This window comes from Piliocolobus tephrosceles, chromosome 17 (genome assembly GCF_002776525.5).
Source record: "Piliocolobus tephrosceles isolate RC106 chromosome 17, ASM277652v3, whole genome shotgun sequence".
Taxonomy (NCBI): domain Eukaryota; kingdom Metazoa; phylum Chordata; class Mammalia; order Primates; family Cercopithecidae; genus Piliocolobus; species Piliocolobus tephrosceles.
The window spans coordinates 32,278,123-32,302,223 of record NC_045450.1 but is presented as its reverse complement, the minus strand read 5'-3'; the positions used below and the strand labels follow the sequence as shown (position 1 = coordinate 32,302,223).

The following is a 24,101-nucleotide window of genomic DNA, read 5'->3' as shown; positions in this document are numbered from 1 at the left end:
CTCCATTTACTTTTTTTTCTCTATAACATTTTCTTGTTGCCATATTCTGGTGGCAGAATATTAATGATTTTTTTTATTTTGACTTGAATTACAGGCCTGAAGAAGAAGATTTGCTATCACTTTTTTTATTACTTTTTTTTTTTTAAGGTGGAGTCTCACTCTGTTGCCCAGGATAGTCTCGAACTCCTGACCTCGTGACCTGCCTGCCTCAGCCTCCCAAAGTGCTGGGATTACAGGCGTGAGCCACCGTGCCCAGCCTATTATTTTCTTTTTCTTTTCTTTTTTTTTTTTTTGAGACAGAGTTTCCCCTCTGCTGCCCATGCTAGGAAGCAATGGAGTAATCTCAGCTCACTGCAACCTCCCCCTCCAGGGTTCAAGTGATTTTTGTGCCTCAGTCTCCTGAGCAGCTAAGGCTGTGGGCACGCGCCACCAAATCTGGCTAATTTTTGTATTTTTGGTAGAGACAGAGTTTCACCATGTTGGCCAGGCTGGTCTCAAACTCCTGGCCCCAAGCGAGCCACCCGTTTCAGCCTCTCAAAGTGCTACAATTTTAAGAGTGAGCCACCGTGCCTGGCCTATTATTTTCAAGTGTAGATTAAAACAATATGTTCATGTGATTTAAAAAATACAAAATATTAAGTGATCAAAACTGTCTGCAAAGTTCCCTGTGTGCATCTCTGCTAAAAGACAGAAGTTGGAAACGCATCTGAAACATGTGGTTTAGAAGGGAGAGGGAAAACTACTAATGATAACGACACAAATATTTACTGTATGTTCATCTGATACCAGCCCTTGTGCTATGTGCTCTCTTTCATCCAAGTACTGACCAGTCCTGACCCTGCTTACTTCTGGGATCAGATGAGATAGGGCATTCAGGGTGGTATGGGGGCAGACACCATGTTCTCTCTATACATTATCTGCCCTTCTCATCCCCCACCCATTCTGATTTCCGTGGCCGCCCTCCTCCTGTATCAACCAAAACCTTTCCCGGGATCTGATGAGTATGTGGGCATTGAACACCTTAATCCGGCATTCAGTTCATCCCACAGCGCCAGGTATGCTTACCAGAAGTGGCCCACTAGGCACTCGCATTCCATACCCAGCTCACGCACCAGCAAGCCGGGCTTCTTACCCATTTAAAGTGTGAGAGTAGGTGGAGATCCTTCGGGTCCTAAAACCTTCAATCATTTGCTTTATGGATGAAACCACGTGGGGTGGGTTTTGGAAGAGTGCCAGCCATCCCGAGGGAAACCTCAGAGGGAACTAGCTACTAGATGGTTCCATCAGTCTTTCACCCATATATACCCAGGTCCAATGACCGATTGATTTACATGTCAGGACCGCTAGGGACTTCCACTAGTTTCCTCCAGTTTTGCCCTGACCAGGCACAGTTCACTATCTTTCAGATCCTAACAAGTGCCCTGGTGCTCCACCTCCGGGGCGCCGCCCTGGGTGAGATGGGCCAGTGGTGCGCCCTCAGGGGACCGGAGAGGCCTCGGGATCCCATCTCAGCCAGTGAGTGCGCCGGCCTTCACCTTCACTGCGCCAAGGCAGCTTTCTTGCAAAACACTGACTCGCACACGTGCTTTATTTCTTAATCCTTACAAAACCTAATAAGGGTGATATTGTTGGTATCCGTATTTAACAGATGAAAAAAACGGAGGCACATGGAAATTAAATAATTTGTCCAACATCACACAGCTGGAAACAGACTGGAAACCAGTACATTCATTTATGCTGACTGTCCTGAAAAGAGTTAATATAGTAGGCCTGAGACTGCTAACCTCAGAAAGAACTGTTTGTAAAGTTGCCCCTTGGCTGATATGTGGACACTCAGATTATGAAAGGGTTTCCACTATTCCCTCACAAGAGTGGCTCACTATACCTAAAGTGTTTACATCAACAATGTGGTTGATACTACACACCTGGTTTCCTTCTGGATGTCTGAAACTTTGGTGAGTGCTAGACAGAGGATACCTACATGACCAACCACCAATAAAAACCTTGGGCAATAAAAACCTCAAGCTTCTATTGAACTTCCCTGATAGACATTTTACACATGTTACAATTAGTCACAATCCGTTGCTGGGGGAATGAAGAGCATCTGTGTGATCCCACTGGGGAGGACTCCTAGGTGCTGGCATCTGGCTTCCTCCAGACTGTGTTCCATGCACCTTCACCCTTTGCTGATTATGCTTTGTCTCCTCTTGTGTAATAAACCATAGCCACAATTACGATCATCTGCTGAGTCATGTGAGTCCTCCTAGTGAAGCATCAAACCTGTGGGTGGTCTTAGGGACCCATGATGCATTGATGTACACCTATGGGCACTTACTATATTAGGACCTGGGATCATGGAGATGTAGATAAGTAAGGGAATAGCCGTTATATTTGTATAGAGCTTTATAGTTTTAAAAATGTTATGTATATTATTTTCTTTAATTTCCACATAACCCTCTAATGCTGTTTTCTTTTTGTTTTTTGAGATGGAGACTCGCTCTGTCCCCAGGTTAGAGTGCATTGGCATGATCAAGGCTCACTGCAACCTCCCCCGCTCTCGGATTCAAGTGATTCTCCTGCCTCAGACTTCCGAGTAGCTGAGACAACCAGTGCGCACCACCATGCCTGACTAATTTTTGTATTTTTAGTAGAGATAGGGTTTCACCATGTTGGCCAGGATGGTCTCGATCTCTTGACCTCGTGATCTGCCTGCTTCGGCCTCCCAAAGTGCTGGGATTACAGGCAAGAGCCACTGCACCCGGCCTGTAAAGCTGTTTTCTAAGCCTATAATTCCTTGTCTCTTTGTATGTAAATGAATAAAGTGTTACATTTTTAAACTAAAGTTCACTTAAGCCAGAGCAATTCACATGTCCAAAAGTAATTCTGACAAGGATATTCTTTAACTAATAAAATACTGGTTAGAATTATTGATATTGTGAGGTTCCTGAGAAACTGGGTCTTTATCAAGCAACACCAGATGCAAAACGCAAACAAATCAAAGTCTAAATAACAATTCTCAATCACCTCTTGCTTAAGGTGTTTGTTCCTTCAATCTCAGGATTTCAAACCCTGGGCTAGAATGGCAAAGGTTGTTTTAACCTATCTAGTCTGCCCTAGGATGTGGCTTTCCCTTTGAAAAGTACACATTCTTCTTTAGAAGAAGCCATTGCTATACTAGTTAAATTAATCCTTCAGAATGATAGGCAAATTCCTGTCCACACCACAGTGTTTTACCTTATCGGCCTGACGCATATAGCAGTAGAGAATTCCTCGCATGCATTTTATAGCTGAGTGCTCCAGCTCATGGGTCCTTCCCTTGTCATCATCAATGCGCCTGGGTGAGAGAGATAACTCATGAAACAAATTGGAAATGCATTTGAAAAGGAAGCAGAACTTCTGATAATTAAGTATTTAACTATCTGGCTAATCCTGTGTTCTGGTGACGTCTACCAATTCTGTCACAGAATTTTTCCCAGCAAAAGTAGAAATGCTGCAATGAAAAAAAAAATCCTATGATGAAACTGAGGTAGATTTTTCCTTCTTTCAAGGAGGTAAGCCAACTCCTTTTAAAAATAGTATACAATATTTCTACAGTGATTTGGCTGAAACTTTAAAGAATATTTCCATTGGAAAAAAATCCAGCAACAGATTGTTTTAAACTCACTGTTACGAAATAAAGCCAGTTTTTATTACCTATCCCTGTAGGTTATGCAATGGCCACTTGGATGTAAGTAGCAGCCACAAGTTAAGGTAGGTGCTGGCTTTCTTTGCTCTGCAGTATGTTCAATACCGTCAGGGCAGGCATTTAGTCACAGTCAAGGATGCCTTCAACTAAGCACACATCCCGGATGACACATAATCTATTTTGGCATAAAGTTTTATATTCTCTGGTTTTAACTTAAAATCAATTGAGAGTATTTTACATCTCTTGCTTTTAAAAATAAAGAACAGCTAAAATCTAACTATTAAACTAGGTTAAGATGTTACCTCTGTCCACAAGTTGCTTTTTGTTATAGATCAGTAACTTTTCAAAGCTGGATGAGAGTCACCCACTACTAAAACATAAAAGTGACTTATTCATTGTTTTAATCTTAACTAAAAATATCTGATAATCATTCTCACATCGTTAAAAAGTATCACTTCTCTCCTTAAAAAGTATACTATAATTACCTCCCAGTTAAATCACAGATCGCATATACCATTCGCTATTGGGAAGAATGATTATTATTTTGACACAGTATGGTGAATGTCAGTAAAAAGTAAGTTATTCATCATTAGCACATCATACCTTCTTTTTCATGCTGGCATTGCACAAAAATTAGCACGAATCTGCTCTATACAGTATTTCCCATTGAGGTCAGACACAAGTGTTTTAATAGAGGCATATTCTACATAGACAGTGTGCCTGCAAAGTAAGGACTTTAAAGTCTCTATCTGATGTTAGAAGCATTCTGGGAAAAGGTTAATATCTGACTTTTGTCCATATGCTGCCTGTACTTCAGTATTTGTTAAAGCAATTTTCCTATAAACATTTTATTTAGAAAAATTTCAAATCTACGGCCGGGCGTGATGGCTCAAGCCTGTAATCCCAGCACTTTGGGAGGCAGAAGCAGGCAGATCATAAGGTCAGGAGATCAAGACCATCCTGGCTAACATGGTGAAACCCCGTCTGTACTAAAAATACAAAAAATTAGCCGGGCATGGTGGCGGGCACCAGTAGTCCCAGCTACTCGGGAGGCTGAGGCAGGAGAATGGCGTGAACCCGGAAGGCAGAGCTTGCAGTGAGCCGAGATTGCACCACTGCACTCCAGCCTGGGTGACACGGCAAGACTCTGTCTCCAAAAAAATAAAAAAATTTCGAATCTACGAAACAGTTAAAAGGATGCTATAACTTAGATTCACCATCTTAACATTAGCTTGCATTCTCTATTACATTTTCTTCATTGTTTGAAAGTAAGCTACGAACATCATGACCCTTGACTCCTACACACTTCAGAAGTATCTCTAGAAAACAAGATTCACCTACATAACCATAATATCATTATTATACCTAAGAAATTTAATACTGATACTATAAGATCTAATACATAGTCTTGGCTCAAATGTTGAAGTGTCCCAAAAATGTACTTTACGGTATTTTTAAATGCATGATCCAATGAAGGATCATGTATTGCATTTGGCTGTTGTATTTCTTTAGTCTCTTTTAATCTAGCCATCCTCATACCTATTTCCTAGTCATCTGTAGTACTGACATTTTTAGAGCCCAGGCAAGTTGTCTTATAAATAGCCACAATTCAGCTTTGTCCGATTTTTTGTTCATATGTAGACTCATGTTATATAACTTGGTAAGATGTTAGCACAAGGTGTATTTCCCATTGTGTCAAACCAGGAACGGCAATTAACATCAGTCTGTCTCATTATTGGCTTCACGACTTGGTGAAGGTGCTACTGATGCTCCCTGTACTCCTAAGATCAGTAGCAGTTTTACATTTAATAAAGCCATATTGTCCTTACCTAGAATATGTAAGGAAATGCTTTTAGTGATGTCAGCATTCAAGTGTGCTAAAGAAGACTACTGCATATTATCTCAGTGTTTTCCATTTTAAAATCCAACACATCAGTAATTTCAAACAGACAAATCATGTTCATGTGGAAGATACAATTTTTAAATCAGAAACATAACTATGGGTCACTTTCAGAAAATTAATATTCAGAAAGTTAATCTTACTAATCTTAATTATGGTTAAAATGTATTACCACTGACTGTGTGTTAGCAACCACATTCAGTGCTTTCTACATATAATGAAATAAATAAAGGAGAAATTTTGTAATGTCAAACTATGCCTTTTTTTTTTTTTTTTTTTTTTTGAGATGGAGTCTAGCTCTGTCGCCCAGGCTGGAGTGCAGTGGCGCGATCTCGGCTCACTGCAAACTCCGCCTCCCAGGTTCACGCCATTCTCCTGCCTCAGCCTCCCGAGTAGCTGGGACTACAGGCGCCTGCCATCTCGCCCGGCTAGTTTTTTGTATTTTTTAGTAGAGACGGGGTTTCACCGTGTAGATCAGGATGGTCTCGATCTCCTGACCTCGTGATCCACCCGTCTCGGCCTCCCAAAGTGCTGGGATTACAGGCTTGAGCCACCGCGCCCGGCCGTCTTTTTTTACTTTACACAATTTTTTCACTTACGACCAGACCTAATAACAGATACTTCGCTGAAGTGCAGTGATAAAACCGGAAACTGGGTGGGGAAAAGAATTCTGACCCTGGCTCTATCATTAACGAGTTGCATCATTTTGAACAAATTTGTTAAGGACTCAGGGCTCTAATTTTATTACCTGCAAAATTTAGTCATCATCAGTTCTCTCCATGATTGAAACCAATCAACACAACGAGAGTGTGTAGGTAGTTCATTCTACCAATGACTAATAATGCTGATTTAGAAACCTAGAGACAAAGAGTTTTGTTCACAAAGTCATAAAATCTTAGAACTGGTCTGATATAAGCTTTTAGAAAAATGACATGGTTTAGGCTGGGTATGGTGGTTCACACCTGTAATCCCAGCATTTTGGGAGGCCAAGGCTGGTGGATCACTTGAGGTCAGGATTACGAGACCAGCCTGGCCAACATGGAGAAGCCCCATCTCTATCAAAAATACAAAAATTAGCCAGGCATGGCAGTACATGCCTGTAATCCCAGCTACTTGGAGGCTGAGGCAGGAGAACTGCTTGAATCCAGGGGGCAGAGGTTGCAGTGAGCCAAGGTCATGCCACAGAACTGCCGTCTGGGTGACCTCATCTCAAAAAAAAAAAAAAAAAAAAAAAGAAAAAGAAAAAGAAAATAAAAATGTTTAGAGGCCTAAAAAGGGATGTGAGCAGCCATAGGTCGCACAGTGAGTCAGCAGCAGAGCCAAAAGATAGCTGTTCAATTAGTCTTGGTCCTACAAAACCTTATTATCCATTCTCAAAGTTACTAGGAGAGCACACACCAGCTCACCTGTATGCAAGAGCCAAAGCCCAGGCCCCAGCAGCGCAGTATAGACTGTCCTGGATCTTGGCCTTCTGGTCACCACCACATGTTTTAGTGGGAAAGAGACCGGTAGTTGGACTTTGATACAGCAGCAATGTTGACTTGACTGCAATTGAGGACAAGACAAAGAATGAACTGTACAGCAAGCGACTTCCCTTGGGCTAAGTGTTTTAATCTTCTTTGGCTTTCTCATCCCATTTCTGACAATTTTGTTTCTAAACCTGCTATAGTATAATACTTCTGAAGATGTGGAAACAACTTCATGTCATTCCAGCCTTAGTGGGAATCCACCCTACACAAAGAAATCTTTCCAGTTTTTAGGAAAAGACTCAGCTAACTAGACTTAAAAAGCCTTTAGCACATCCCCGGTCATGTCAATGCGTGTTAGAAATCTTACTAGGGCAACATCAGGTACAGAGGGAAAAAGAGATCAAGCAAAAGACTAAGTATAATAATTTTTAAAAAATCAGTTCAATAGGTAAACTTAAAGCAAATGCACAAGAAAGAGTAGCATACATTTAGTAAGTCACAAAGCCATCTCAACTGCTACCATAAATGATCAACAATGTAGGAAGGGCGAGGGGAAGATCACAGAACAGGCTGGAATCCCGTGTTTCACTGATGGCTAAATTGTGCCTGGTCTTCAGAGGAGTGTACAGTATTCATTTTACTTTATTGTACAGGTTAGGAAAATGTTTAACATTTTAAAACTGAATTCCATCCATATATAACATGAACACAGCAGCAAATAAATAATTTTTTATGAACATTTTACTTAAATAAGTCTGAAATTAATGTTTTATTATCTTTTATAAATGGGCTTTAAAATAGGAAAACACACACACTAAAATTACATTTACTAAAAGCTGTTTTATTGCTATCTAACTATAAATGGATGGGTAATGCTTTTCCTAAAATGCATTACATTAACCCTATCTAGATTGGCAACTACCTTTTTGTTTTGAGACAGGGTCTCACTCTATAACCCAGGTTGGAGTGCAGTTGCATGATCATAAGCTCACTGCAGCCTCTAACCCCTGGGCTTCAGAGATCCTCCCAACTTAGACTCCCAAGTAGCTGGGTCTACAAGCAATCACCACCATGCCAGGCTAATCTTTAAACGTTTTGTAGAGAAGGGGACTTGTTATGTTGCCCAAGTTGGTCTCAAACTCTTGGGTTGAAGCAATCTTCCCATCTTGGTCTCCCAAAGTGCTAGGATTATAGGCATGAGAGATCACACCCAGCCATGTTATCTACTTTTTGGGATAGTTTTTCAAAGGTCAAAAACATTATGTTCTGTCACAGAGATTTAAAGAATTAAACTTCCTTTTTGTTTTTCTCAGACTAAATTTATCTTTTTTTTTGAGACGGAGTCTCGCTCTGTCATCCAGGCTAGAGTGCGGTAGCACAATCTTAGCTCACTGCAACCTCTGCCTCCCGGGTGCAGGTGATTCTCCTGCCTCAGCCTCCTGAGCAGCTGCGATTACAGGAGCACACCACCACACACGGCTGATTTTTGTCTTTTTAGTAGAGACAGGGTTTCTTCATGTTGGTCAGCCTGGTCTCAAACTCCTGACCTGTGATCCGCCCGCCTCCGCCTCTCAAAAGTGCTGGGATTACAGGCGTGAGCCACTGTGCCCGGCCTCTAAATTGATCTTATCATAATCATTTCTTTCAGAAAACCAGGGTGTTTATTATTTTTCCCAGTGTAAAGAATTAGTCCTAAGAATTCAAAGGACACAATTGACATTAAAAAAGTTCTCTTTAGCTAATTATTGCCAAAAAGATAATAAAATGGCAACTTAATGCATGTAAGAATCTTGACCAAAATAAGTGAGATTGAAGTTTTATATGAAGTTGAAATAGATGAAAAATCCATTATCTTACGGGGAGAGAAATCAAATTTTATGTTTTCTGCCATACTAGTACAAGTAAAATGGCATAAAATGTAAACTGACAAAAAGATTAATATGCATTCTAATATATGGTCTGACAAACAAAGAGGAGGCCCATATACACATATCTGAAAGTTGCTTACTCACATTGAAAAACAAAATGTGTAAGGCTGGTCCTGGAAAAACAAAATAAACAAAACACCAGGACCCTGATATTAATAATACTAACCTGTGATTATCTCTTGTATCTCAATGAATTAGAAATGGATATAAAAAGTTTAGGACTATCTGGGAACCATGTTTAGGTAAATGAGCAAATTAATACTTATGTGAAATATTTGTGTATTAATCAAAAAACATCTTCAAGGTCTCAAATCTGGTAACGTTTAGTAAGGTTTAAAAAACACAAAAGATATTGGTGACAGTTTTAAAATTATTCAAGGGCCAGACATGATCTGCCAGATTCCTTTCATAGTCCTGGTATTGACATACAATTGGAATACACAGCTACTTAAGCACTGAAAGTACCCCAACATCCCAATGACAGAACAATATCATCCATATAATGTACACGATTTAACTAGGGTAAAGGGAATACTAATCACAGATACTTAAGGACATGTTTTCCTCAGGTTTTGCTCACCAATTCTGTAATAATGGTCCAATTTATCCCAGAGAGTTTCATTATCAGGTCTTGGAAGATTAATGCTTTTAAGAGGTTCATAAACTGAGCCTAAAAGAAAAAATTAAAACCCATCAAATTCAGTCATTTTCACAAAGATAGATAAAGAAAAACTAAACAAATGAAGAAGCAGTGCTTAATCTAATTTCCATTATTTTATGTGAAGTACCATACTTTACTACTTGTAAATCTTTTTGCTGGGGGAACAAGAGGGAATAAAGTACCTTTGACAATAAATACAGAAGAACTTGAAATGTCATGGGATATTCCCACCCTTAGCTCCAGGACTGAGTCCAACTAACTGATGTATGTATGATCCAAACAACTGTCACTAATACTCAGGTGGTAGCCATTTGTCAATAGATTCTAGTTATTAAGAAATATGTCTAATTCGGTGACCATAAATCCAAACTTCATTCCTTATGCTAATGTTTCATCACACATTTTTTTCTCAAATGATCATACCCCCCAGCTCTCAAGGAAAGAAGATAATGTTCACATACTCCAAAGCCATCCACTCCACGAATATTCAGCTAGGTTCCATGCTGAAATTCCTAATCCTTTACTTTCTCCCAGGTAGATGATATTCTTGCCTTATTATCTGGACTATAAGCAGATCATTTCTACTTTTCAACCTTGGAAACTACTCAAAGGTATTAGCAGAGTCAGCTGCTCAAAAGCTAGAAAATATACAATAGTCATGATAATTTACCACGAAATGGATATAGAAAATTGTTCACTTGACTAGTGCACTTTCTCAACTGCTAACTGAAAGAAAGACATCTGAACCTTCAGCCATCAGACTAAGTACTGTCTCTCATTCTTGTTAAAAGCACTCAGAAATTATAAACATCTCAAGGTCACAAATAATCCACCTCTGGATTCAGGTAATGTATACCATGTAGCCTAAGAACATAGCACAAAAATGAACCTATAATTTACCTAGTGAGGGAAATCACATTGGCATGGATTAAGATTCTGTTTTTAAAGAAAATTAAAGCTTTTATGCTCATAAAATTGCTATGTCCAACACGCTAGTTTAAAGCCAAGGTTTTGGGAAGCCTTTATGTTTAGGCAGATAGTAACATTAAGAAGAAAGTAAAGAAAGAGCCTATATATTCAGGCAACAGTCTCATTATCTTCTGTTGAATAGACAGACTAAGTACTGTCTCTCATTCTTGTTAAAAGCACTCAGAAATTATAAACATCTCAAAGTCACAATTAATCCATCTCTGGATTCAGGTAACGTATACCATATAGTCTAAGAACATAGCACAAAAATGAACCTATAATTTACCTAGTGGCAGAAATCACATTGGCACAGATTAAGATTCTGTTTTTAAAGAAAATTAAAGCCTTTATGCTCATAAAATTGCTATGTCCAACATGCTAGTTTAAAGCCAAGGTTTTGGGAAGCATTTATGTTTAGGCGATAGTAACATTAAGAAAGTAAAGAAAGGGCCTATACATTCAGGCAACAGTCTCATTATCTTCTGTTGAAAAGATAGGTAATTTGTAGATAAGGCTTGCTCTGAGTGAAAAGAAGATTTTCTTATAAGAGTATTCACAATGGCACCAACAGGAATGGGTCCACAGTGAGGAACAGAAAGACCTATCAACAGATGGAGCATCAGTACTCCTTTCCTGCTTCAAAGGAAAGGACCCAGCCACCCCCCAGCCATGCCCCTTGCCTTCCTGTATTCAACTCCCGGCAGGTACAAGTATATGGGTAGCCCAGCAATCAGAAAGGAACAATATGCCACTGCTAGATCATAAGGTAATAAGCTCTAGGAGTCTATACACTCCCAGTGAAGCTCATTCACTATGAAAGAAAATAAATTAGGTACAAATAATCATAATTCATAAATTGTGCATATGTATATATAAAAACTAAAGGGGACACCTTTGCTGGGGTGGAAGAATTGTGGGTAACATTTCTGTTTTTAGTTAGATCTCTATTAGTAAAGGTAGCATTTTGCTTTACATACAAAAAATAAATCACCAACAGTTGAGTATATAATTCCATTATAATTAAATGATACACGAGCACATGGATACAGAATATGCAAACTGAAATCAACCTGCATCACAATGGTAGGTAAATTGATTTTGAAAGATTGTTTTAATGATATTTAATCAAGATTTTAGATTTTAAAATATTTATTTTTAAAAGTGGCATAATATTTAAGATCTAAGGGACTATAGTGATTCTGTCATCTAATTTTTCTTAAAAAAAAAAAAAAGGAGTTTTATTAGAGGCAACAATAAATAAACAAAAGAAAATCAGGCCTCTCAAGAAAATAAGAATCTATTCAGTAATAGGAAAAATAGAACAGAAAGGGTAAAAGTAAAATCATCTAAATTATACATTCAAAGAATGCCTATGATAAGAACAGCTTCGTTAGATAAATGTTATTATTTTAGTGATCACCATTGTATTGTTTCTAAAGCAACTACATAAAATTAAACAAGGATGTTCTACACAATTTATGGTAAACAATACCCCAAATCTAAGTCAAAGGAAAAGTAATCAATGTTAACATTTTAAACAAAAATACGACACCTGGAAAGCATCAATGCCAGTAAAAATGTGAAGAGAGCAATTAATAGAGCATGAACTCCCAAAGCAAATTAAAGAGCTACAAAATAACATAAAATTCTACTAAATAATTAGTTCCAATTGAAATGAAATGGTAAAATGTTAATTTTTCTTTCCCATGCTTTTCCCATTTGAATTATGTCTATATACAAGCATCATAAAGTAAAATAAAACTTATCAGTGATAGGAGAAAAATAGCTCAGAGCAGACTGAGCTAGGTGAGGTATGCAAAATTTACCAGGCTCAGGAAGACAAGAGTATGGGACTTTAATCACACTTTCCCTCCTATGCACCCACACGCAAGGGCTATGTTTACAGGCATTTCTGTTCCTGACTAGCTGCCTTACCCATTATCTTCCAGTTCCTGGAATTTGTGATACAAAGAACAATATATAGCTAATCAATAGCTTTTGTTATTTTACTATAAGTTATTGGTAAACAACTTAGAAGTCGCCTCTTCCTTCCTTTAAAATTCACTTGTAACAGATGCTAATCAGACAATATATTCAGGGCAGCTTCTAACTATGCTTCCGCATAGATTTAGGCTTGAATAAACTCTATAATGAATCACATTTTCTGAATCTAGTTATTTAAGGTTAACATTTTGGCACCCCAGATGAGATCGAAAGTGGACCTCCAGAGAGCCCCACCACCACTTTACCAGCAATCGGCACTTTGGTACCAATGCGGTAAGTCCTCCTTCACCCAACCTTGCCAAAGTCAGCAGGAATCTCTGAAGGCCCCTGTTGGGATGTGAATCCACCTGTCTTGATTGTGGATTAAGACTTTATTCAATTTGTACATATTCTTAACTAGTTGAGGTTGGAAGTGAAGCTCTATAAAAGGTAAGAGTTTCATTTGTTATTCTCTAGAGATCTGCTGACCTCAGATCTGTGACTTTCATTTTCTCTGATGTTATTTTGAACTACTAGTTGGAGTTTTTCAACTTTTTCTATAGTTTAAACTTTGGTCTTTGAAAAGAGGAAGTGAATCTTTGTGGCTTAAGTGGAAAACTTGTAATTTTAAAAACTGACAAATCTAAAATTTTCTTGAGTGACCAAAATAATAAAAGGCTCTCTATGTGTCCCACTAGGTTTCTGGTCATTTGGGAAGGAAAACAAAAATTATGGACAACTATCTCTAAAACCTCGACTTTGTCCTTAAAGAGTGACCCACCATTAGAAACACCAGCTGGATTTATATTTAATGCTTATGGTGCCTCTTCATGCTACCATTTAGAAAACTGGTCACACAAAACTAAAGATGACCCCAAATTACAATGGTTGAAATAGTGTACTTTTAAAATACCTCAACTAGTTTATCTGTGTTCTCAAATTTAAAAAGCTAGCTCTAAAATAAAGTAACTAGGAGAGCTATTTTCAATGATACTTAGAAGTTTCTAAAAGAGATTCTGACAAAGTTATTTCTTTGCAAAAGGAAAATGTAAAACTGTATAAAGTGACTTTTAAAATGAAAAATGTTGCTGATTGTTGTTCCTCCTCCTCTTTCTGTTTATTCTTTATTCTAACTGCTCCTCCCTTCCCTCCTCCTGCTCCTGGTGTACTGGCCTCATTTCAGGAATGAGACAGGAAGTATAAAGAGGTCCGCAGAGAACCTCCAACCGGCCTGCACACTGGGAGGAGTGTGCAATGGGTGGAGCCTCAGGAAGTTCACACTGTTTGCCACAGGGAGGAGCCTGATCTCCCCTGTTCCAGGGTGGTACCTAGGATTCAATCTATGAGGCAGGAAGCCAGCTAGCAGGACTTTGGCTTTGCTGAGACTCTCTGTTTCCCTTTGTTTTCCTTTTCGCCTGATAAATTCCACTTTTCTTGCCCTTTAAAGTGTCTGCGAGCCTAATCTTTCATGGCTGTGTGACAAGGACCCCATTTTTAGGTGAACTAAGGAGAAAGTCCTATAACAGTTTAGCACCCAACACTTAAGAAAGGGTGAGTGAGATGCAAACCAAATCTCTTTTTCTCTCATTTCTAAGCCTTTTCATCCTCAGACTTCTGAGGGTAGGGGAAACCATGCCCCCACCCCCGTCAATCCCAGGTGTTGAGAAGGTCAGCCTCAGTGTCCATGGCATTTTCCTTTCTTTTTTGTGACGGAAGGGTGAGCAGGGGCTCCTGCCGCCCTCCCCTCCCTGCCAGGGCTGGGACGCATGAACCAAGGGTGCCCAACAGCAGGCAGCTCTCCCTGCCACGCATCCACAGAGCCTTCCGCTCCCCAAGCCAGGAGGTCCCACTCCCTTGGACAGTAATGAAGTCGAACTGGTGGAGGAATCTATTTGCATAAAAATAAGAGGTTCGTCTTTAGGCATTTTAAACTGGTTTTTTCTTTCCTTTTCTCCACCAGATCAGGAGTTGACTTTTAAATGAGCTTTTTTTTTTTTTTTTCCTTTTAGAAGACATTTTAACTAGGCTAGGAGTGATAAGGATCACGGTTTATATTCTCAGTAGAGTTTTTTTTTTTTTTTTTGAGGCGGAGTCTCGCTCTGTCGCCCAGGCTGGAGTGCAGGCGCCGGATCTCAGCTCACTGCAAGCTCTGCCTCCCGGGTTTACGCCATTCTCCTGCCTCAGCCTCTCGAGTAGCTGGGACTACAGGTGCCCGCCACCTCGCCTGGCTAGTTTTTTGTATTTTTTTTAGTAGAGACGGGGTTTCACCGTGTTAGCCAGGATGGTCTCGATCTCCTGACCTTCTGATCCGCCCGTCTCGGACTCCCAAAGTGCTGGGATTACAGGCTTGAGCCACCGTGCCCGGCCTCAGTAGAGTTTTAATTATGAAAAGGGATTTGTGAAGCTAGTCTTAACCTGTAGCCAATCTAGTGTACTTTGTGCATCTTTCCATAGCAAACTTTGCAGCAGGCCTCCATCTTGTTTCACATCCTTGGGAGCAAGGCCTGCAACCACATGGCAATGTTTTGTTCTAGCCTCACCATCTTACAATGGTAGCCAGGAGTTCAATCTGGCTGTAGGGAATGAGTTCTTTCGAGTTTGATATCTGCATGACCTTTCCCATTTTTTGATTCCCTGCCCCTCCACAAACTGCCTTGGATTTTCCTTTCTCTGAGCCTTTAGTAAAGTTTGAAAGCCAGAAATATCAGTCATTTGGCCTGGCTAAAGTTAGGTATTAAGAAATTTTAAAAGGACCTTATTAAAGAGTGCTATGGCTAAGGTCAGTTTAATTAAAACCAGCCATTCAAGCTCTAACAGCCTGGGACTCCTTGGGAAAAACAGGGGGTGCCAGATATCCCATTTTGCAAAACACCTCTGTTTTCCTCATGAAACCCCAGGAACTAGAAGTGGATAAATCCCTCTCAGAATATAGGGTTCTGTTCTGTTTTACATTGTGTTATCTAGCATTTTTTACTTTGGGGAAGATCAGAAATTACTTCACATTATGAGAGAAATGTAAAGACTGGCAAAAGAAAGGTCTTGCAACTACTGAATCTTCTGTCTACCTGTCTGTGTAGCTATATATGTGTTGAGTGTGATGTCTATAAAAAGAGCTCTAAGTAATTGGCCTAAAGGAAGAAAAGGGCTTGGATTAAATATTTTTTAAAGGGAAGATAAAAGCTATGGTACCTTTTAGTTCATGTGGCTTTAATCTTTGACAAATAACAACAGCCTTAAAGATTATTAGTAAAATGCAGATGTCATCAAAATGTAAATAGGAGGACTAAATTATGCAGGTTAGATACTAGGCTCACTAAATGTTTTAAGGTTACAAACTGCCTTTTGGGTTTTAAGAACCATTTGACTTGCCTGCTCCACAACTGGTAAGGCAACTGACATATAGACATAGTTCTATATGTCTGTAAGGGGACATATGGAACTATATGTCTGTCCCCTTACAGACATATAGAATTAACCACATCCTTAATTATGCTGGAAGGACCTTGGCTGTATCTGGCACACAATTAAAACAACTTGCCAGGGTTTACATTAAAGTTCAAATTGCTAGGAGTTACCATTAAAACACATAATTGAAACTACTGGAAACAGATTTACATGCTAGGTGTATAAGAACAATAAATGTGTTTTCAATGAAAGATTATTATAAGATAGGAAAATGTAAATTATTGGCTAGGGTTAAAGGATTGTTTTGAATTAGATAAGATAAAGCTGAAGGTTCAAACAAGTGGTGGAAGAATCATGGAAATGATTCTTGCAGAAGAGGCTTTCTGTGTGAACATATTGACTAGGTTCCGGGGGTTATTATGTGGTTTCTCTGCGGGTTGAGCATTGGAATGAAAGCACAACAGGGTACTCTTGGGGCACTGATCTGACCTTTGGCAAAATTTGGAAAGGGTTATAAAAGGATTTTGCTTCATTACAATTTCTGAGTCTTCATTTTGGCAAAATAAATAATTTATGGTAATCTGGAAATCAATTTCATAACATCAAGTGTTTTAATCCTCTAACATATTTAACAGGCTTCCCCAAATCAAACTTGAGCCTCAAAATTGCCTTTCCTGACACCTGGCTTTTGGGAGGCTTTAGAGGGCCCCTGGAACCTCCAGAAAAGGGGTAAACAGGATCATCTGACATGTTTAGTTACATGGGATTGCCAAAATGATGTTCAATCTTCTTAAGGTTATATTTTGGTGAATAATACTAATACTTGTTCCAAAACTATATGGAATTTCTAAAATTCTAATATCTAAGTATATGTTAGCAATCATAATTAAGGTTAAGTTAGTGTAAACCACAGAGATGACCAAACTTCTTTGACAATTACGTTTCTAACTGTACCTACCCTGGACATTTTGCTGTTCACAGACAATTGTTGTTTTCCTTTAATTCTTTTCAAAGGATGCTTTACAATAAGTGATAGAACTTTGACAGCTGCTCTCAAATACAGGTTTCTGATAACTTTGTAGATTGTAACATTGGAATAAAGAAAAAATGTACAGGACTCATGAAGAGCTGAAATGTTCATGAATATCAAGAAATCAAGAACTAAATGGACTGAATTCAGAAAGCTGAAGCAATCACTTTGACTTTTAGTTGAAATATTGCTGATCCTTTTTTTGTTTTTCAGTGTTAAGGAAACTTATTTTAAATTATTTACAGTCTTTAATAATTGAGTAAGGCATATTCCTGTGAATAAAATTTGGAACTGTTTGTTTCTCTCTGCCTGATTCCTCGAGAACTTGGAAACTATCTGTGAGTATTCTTAACTTATGGCAATATAGTTTTCTGCATCAGTGCAATAAGAATCCATTTTTCTTTTGCAGCAGGACGCAGTTGGAGAAACTGGTTGTTTTACCAAGATTTCACTGGAAGGGTATGCTTCCCTTTAAAGAGTCAAGCTCAACTTGCATAGCTAATAAAAGCCCCATGGTAAAATCTGGCCTCATACCATTGCCTACGCAGTTCTTGTATAGTGCTCCTGACCTGTGGTTGGTAAAGAATGTCACTTTCTAACAGGCCTACAAGCTCCAAGTTTATCTTGGGACCTTAAGAGGAGAGCGTCACCCAACTCACAGGTGTTTGAGGATACAAACCCATGGCTGGGCTCAGCTTTAAAAGGTCTTATCTGAGATTCCTTGTGGAACAGAGCTCCATCAAAACCAAGCTAAAAAGCCTATGTAGAAATAGTTATTCTTGCTGTACTAATGCAAATAATCAAGACAAGTATAAGACGAAAGTCTATTTTGCAAACAACACAGTCCTATCATGATTTTTTTTTTTAACAAAAATGAGTACTAGAGGAAGATAAATTATGTTTCAAAACATATCATACATTTGTCATTAAATTCTAAACTCATTGGAGTTCTCATGAGGTCAGGAGATTGAGACCATCCTGGCTAACATGGTGAAACCCTATCTCTACTAAAAATACAAAAAATTAGCCAGGTGTGGTGGCACGCACCGGTAGTCCCAGCTACTTGGGAGGCTGACCAGGAAAATCGCTTTAACCTGGAAGGTGGAGGTTGCAGTGAGCCAAGATTACACCACTGCACTCCAGCCTGGGTGACAGAGCAAGACTCCATCTCAAAAAAAATACAAACACAAATAAAAAACCAGCCATACTACCCAAAGCAATTTACAAATTCAATGATATTCCTATCAAACTACCAATGACATTTTACACAGAATTAGAAAAAAAAAAAATTTATATGGAACCAAGGAGAGCCAAAGCAATGCTAAGAAAAGAACAAAGCTGGAGGCATCATACTACCTGACTTCAAAAATACCATAAGGCAGCTACGGTAATGAAAACAGCATGGTACTGGTATAAAAACAGACACACAGACCAATGAAACAGGCTAGAGAAACCAGAAATAAAGCTAAACACCTACAACCACCTGATCTTTGACAACATTGAAGAAAACAAGCATTGGGGAAAGGATTCCTTATTCAATAAATGGTACTGGGATAATTGGCTAGCCATATGCAAAAGATTGAAACTGGATCTCTTTCTTTTACTGTGTATAAAAATCAACACATAGTGGATTAAAGACTTAAATGTAAAACCTAAAACCATAAAAACCCTAGAAGAAAAACTAGGAAATGCCATTCTGGACATAGGCCATGGCAAAGATTTATAACAAAGAATCCAAATGCAATTGCCACAAAAACAAAAACAAAAATTGACAATTGGAACCTAATTAAACTAAAGAGCTTCTGCCCAGCAAAAGAAACTATCAATAGAGCAAACAGACAACGTAGAGAATGGGAAAAAATATTTGCAAACTGTGCATCCAACAAAGGTCTAATATTCAGAATCTACAAGCAATTTAAACAGATAAATAAGCAAAAGCTACACAACCCTATTAAAAAATGGGCAAAGGACATGAACAGACACTTCTCCAAAGAAGACATACATGCAGTCAACAAGCATATGAATAAATGCTCAACTTTACAAATTATTAGAGAAATGCAATTCAGAACCACAATGAGATACCATCTCACACCAGTGAGAGGGGCTATTATTAAAAAGTCAAAAAAGTGACAGATGCTGGCAAAGCTGCAGAAAAAAAGGGAACATTTATACACCGCTGGTGGGCATATAAATTATTTCAGTCACTGTGGAAAAGAGTTTGGAGATTTCTCAAAGAACTTAAAACAGAACTATTATTCGATCCAGCAATTCCATCAGTGAGTCTATACTCAAAGGAATATAAATCATTCTACCATAAAGACACATGCATGTGTATGTTCACTGCAGCACTATTCACAATAGCAGGGTCATGGACTCAACCCAGGAGCCCATCAACATTGGATTCATTCAAAAGGTGGTACCTATATACCATGAAATACCATGCAGCCATAAAAAAATTTTGTTGCAACATGGATGGAGTTGGAGGCTGTTATTCTAAGCAAATTAATGCAAAGACAGAAAACTAAATACCACATAGCTCGTTTATAAGTGGAAGTTAAATACTGAATACCTGTGGACACAAAGAATAGAACAATAGGCACAGAGGCCTCTTTGAGGGTGGAGGGGTAGGGTAGGGTGAAGATCGAAAAACTACCTATTGGGTACTATGCTCATTACCTGGATGATGAAATAATCTATACACCAAACCCCTGCTGCAGCACACAATTTACCCACGTAACAAATCTGCACATGTACTCCCTCAACCTGAAATAAAAGTTGGGAAAAAAAAAAAATATATATATATATATATATAATAACTCTAGTATCTAATAATATAACATTTGGCCTATGTATGTTTTCTCATAGACATAATATTTTAAGGCACGATTTCAAACCTATCACAGGCATATGATGTTTACAAATACCTTAGATAACAGAGCTTTATGGATAGTCGCATTAATATCTGCAAAATTCCTCATTGCCTGAAGCAATATATTGATTTAAAAAACATTTTATATAGCACTGCCTACTGGATACCGATACTGAAAGTTAAAAATATTACACAAACAACATATTTTCAGATTTCTTTGGGTTTTGGGTTCTAGCAGAAAAATACACCAAATCTGTGAAAACAGACTCTTACCCCAGGGAAGGAATCAGTCAGTGTTTACCATTTGTGTTTCATTCATGATTCTCTACTTTTGGGAACTGAGCAACTTGAAATTTACCAGTTCTAATTTCCAACTTCAGATTCTCCTCCTGCCTTAGCTAACTGTAATGAGATAATCTTCCAGTTATGGGACATGTAAAGAGAGGTAATTTTTCAGAATCAGGAATAAATCTCCGAAAGCTGAGGTGTACAATTTTTGAAGACTGTTAACAAACTAAGAAGAAAGTATGTACAAAGAGGCAGTGTATAATCCAAATCCCTGGGCTAAGATGTTCCCCAAAAAGATAATCAAGAACTAAGCATAATGTGAAGATCTGTTATCATAGAGGGTCAAAGAGTCCCATAGTTCCATGAGGTTTGTATATTCCGGGTACTCATACATGCACACAGGAAGATGAGGAAGGCAGGAAAGTTGTAGACAGGATAGGCATGGGAGAGCAGAGGAAAGAGGCTTGTATATGAACATACAGTCTATCAGCAAAACTACATCTGTGGCTTATTAAGTAAATTATTAATACATGAATATTCGAGCTGCTGAGATAGCAAGCATTCCCATAGAACAAGAGTCTGTATGTTTGTCCTATAACTCATCTATACAAGATACAATATATTTTCAAGCAGTTTTGAAATTTAAATTACATCATCTTCAGGCAATATTTTCTTCTTTTTAAAATTCCCATTTACTCCTTCACTGATACAAACTAGTGAAAGGACAAGTCACTCCAATACGTCCTCAACTTTGGATCTCTAATGCTGGCACATAGGAGGTTCTCAGTAAATATTTATGAACTGAACTGAGTGATCCACATTATCAGGGGAGGCCTTCTTTAATTCCCACAGCAGAGTTAATTGTTCTATCTTCTGCAACCTTAATCACAGTGCTTGTTTATCAAAAGTGATCACAATACATTTTATTTTTGGCATTTGATTAATGTGTTATTTTCCATACTACATTGGAAGACGATCAATAACAGGGACAATATCTAGTACATGGTAGGTGACAGTAAATCTTTAGTAGGAAGGAAGAAAAAGGAGAGAAGTTGAAAAAATACGTTTCAGGAAACTCTTTTTTTCTTTTTACTACTTTTTGTTTTTAATCTTGTGTCAACCACTGACTTTCAACAGAAAGTGGTGAGGCACCAGGCACAGTGGCTCATGCCTGTAATCCCAGCACTTTGGGAGGCCAAGGCAGGAGGATCATTTGAGCCAGGAGTTCCAGATCAGCCTTGGCAACATGGTGAAACCCCATCTCTACAAAAAAATTTAAAAATCAGCCAGGTGTGCTGGTATACGCCTGTAGTCCCAGCTACTCAGGAAGCTGAGGTGGGAGGATCACTTGAGGCCAGGAGGCAGAGGTTGCAGTGAGCGAAGATCATGCACCTGGACTCCAACCTGGTGATGGAGTGAGACCTTATGTCTAGATAAATAAATATGAACCAACCAAAGAAAGCAGTGAGGGAGTTGCTCTGCTATGTATGAAACCCTGACCCAGAAGCAGTGTTTCAGGAAACTTTTGATGACTAGTTTACAAATTTATTCTCACAGGCTACCCTATCTCCTGCTACTGTCCCATCCACATTCTCTGATTTAATAATGTAGTTCCACCTCCTGAGCAAGATTTCCATGATTAGACAAGTTGGAAAATTTGTTTTCCTCACTTTAGAATGGATGCATCTTAACTTCCATAGTTAAAAAGATTTGAATATGTTATACATAGATTCAGCACTGTGAGCATCTTCAAGATGACTGATATCTCCTTGAGAACAAAAGAAACAAAACTTAAACCATGATTTATTCTCTGCACAGTTCCACCATACTAGAAATTTAAAACATTATGGAATAAATGTGCCCTCAAAAGAGGAATAAATAAATAAATTATGACACCTTCATTCAATGAAGTATCTTAAAACAGTTTAAGAAATAAGGTAGTTCTATAAGTATTATGAAAGACTAAACAGTGTGGAAAAGTAATGTTACAGAAGAAAACATGTTTAGCATGATCCTAGGTGTTGCAAAGCTAAGCAACAATAACTATATATGTATAACGTTTGAAATGTATATGCATATATAGATATCTAAGTACTTTAAAAAGCCTAGAAGGATACACACCACATTGTTAAAAATGATTACCACTAGGGAAAGGAGTGTGATTTTTATTCTTTATAGTTTTGATTGTAAAAATACTATATGAAAATATTATATGCATTTACTACTTGTGCAATTTTTTTAATGGAAAAAGGAAATTGGAATGCCTAACTACTTATGCATTGCACAAGATAGTTTATATACGTTATTCCATCCCATCATCCTGACAAAACTGTGAGACTGGTATCACACCTTTGTCATACCACATAGAGGCACACAGAAGTTATTAAATGGCAGTCTGATTTGAAAACAGGGCTCTGTGAAGAAAAACTGTACATGTGCACTTTTCCTTATACCATAAAAGCTCACAAAAAAAAAAAATGCTTCACTGAGAAGCATTGTGCCTTTAATCCTTGCTTTCACTTTCTGCTTTAAACAGGAGATTGCTCCAAAATTATTTGTATATGTATACATACATATATATGTACTTTTACTTCACAACTCCTATTTATTATTATACTTCATTTGAACCCTCAAGATTTCAGTCTACATTTCTCCATGATGGATAGCAAAGTGGGTAAGAAACATATTTCACATGTAAAATATGAAATGGCAAATATGAAATAACATAACTTCATAAAAAGGAAGTAAAATTTGCCTATTCAACTTATCCAAATAAGATGTGAAAAGGCCATTCCACCATTCCCATTTTATTTTTAATAAAAAGGTATTAAGTTCTTCCAGTGACCTTTAGAGAAGGAGCATGGCCTATAAAATCTATTTCAGGATATTAAATCTGGTTGATGTTTCATGTGTTGACCTTATGAATAGCAATCACTCAATTAGATATTTCATTTTCCTTTCTTATTTATAGTACCTTCCCATAATATACTATGATTTTGTATGACTTCTGTGAGGTTAGAGCTGTATTCTAACAATTCTAATCTTTCTACAAAGTTTTTGGAACTCCATTTTAGGAAACAAATGCATTTAGAAGTGGTTATTTAATGTTATAAATGGCAATTGTTTTATTCACTGAAGTAATCCCAGTGCCAACAGTGCCTGGCACATAGTGAGTGCTTAATAAGTATTTACTGAACAAAATGAAATCACTATACTGATGTCTAAACCTTGCCAAAAGTTACTGTGACTCAGCCACAACGAATAAGGTGATGAATCAGTGCAGATGAAGTGAAGTAAGACTCACTCATCAATAACCTTAACTGTAACTATAAAGTAATTCATTGTTCTCTTATGTTAAGTGTGTTCTAATCTATTCTCTTATGTTCTGTTATTCTATTGCTTATAAAGGGAGATGGGAATGAAATAAAACGAGATGATTAAAAAACGATTTGAGCAATGGCAGCACCACTAGAATAAATGTATGTAGCCTTACAAGTGGATCACTTTATAGAGAATAATACTAATCTGAACATATAATAAGATTTCTCAAGAGAAACTCAGCATCATTATTTCATACTTATACTACAAGTAAAAATTTAAAATTCCAAACTTCTAAGGCTTAAATGACAAGAGTCTTAGTTCACTATATTAACTGAATTATATGGAGGGGAAAAGAACTTCACTATATACTACTATAAATCTTTACAGAAAGAAGCAGGTGCGGTGGCTCATGCCTGTAATACCAGTACTTTGTGAGGCCGAGGCAGGTGGATCATTTGAGGTCAGGAGTTTGAGACCAGCCTGGCCAACGTGGTGAAACTCCATCTCTGTTAAAAATCCAAAGCTTAGCTGGGTGTGGTGGTGGGCGCCTATAATCCCAGCTACTCAGGAGGCTGAGGCATGAGAATCACTTG

The 24,101-nt window shown here is 38.1% G+C and overlaps 1 protein-coding gene across 1 annotated transcript in view; it reads right to left on the bottom strand.

Annotated features, from left to right (window-relative positions):
- PHKB (phosphorylase kinase regulatory subunit beta) overlaps positions 1–24,101 on the bottom strand; it is a 218,480-nt gene that overhangs the window by 171,904 nt on the left and 22,475 nt on the right. Inside the window, exons 2-4 of the mRNA XM_031934443.1 lie at positions 9,563–9,652; positions 6,992–7,130; positions 3,235–3,334 (exon numbers count right to left, since the gene is read on the bottom strand). Of these exons, the coding sequence (XP_031790303.1) occupies positions 3,235–3,334; positions 6,992–7,130; positions 9,563–9,652 (329 nt within the window). The remainder of the gene's footprint in view (positions 1–3,234; positions 3,335–6,991; positions 7,131–9,562; positions 9,653–24,101) is intronic.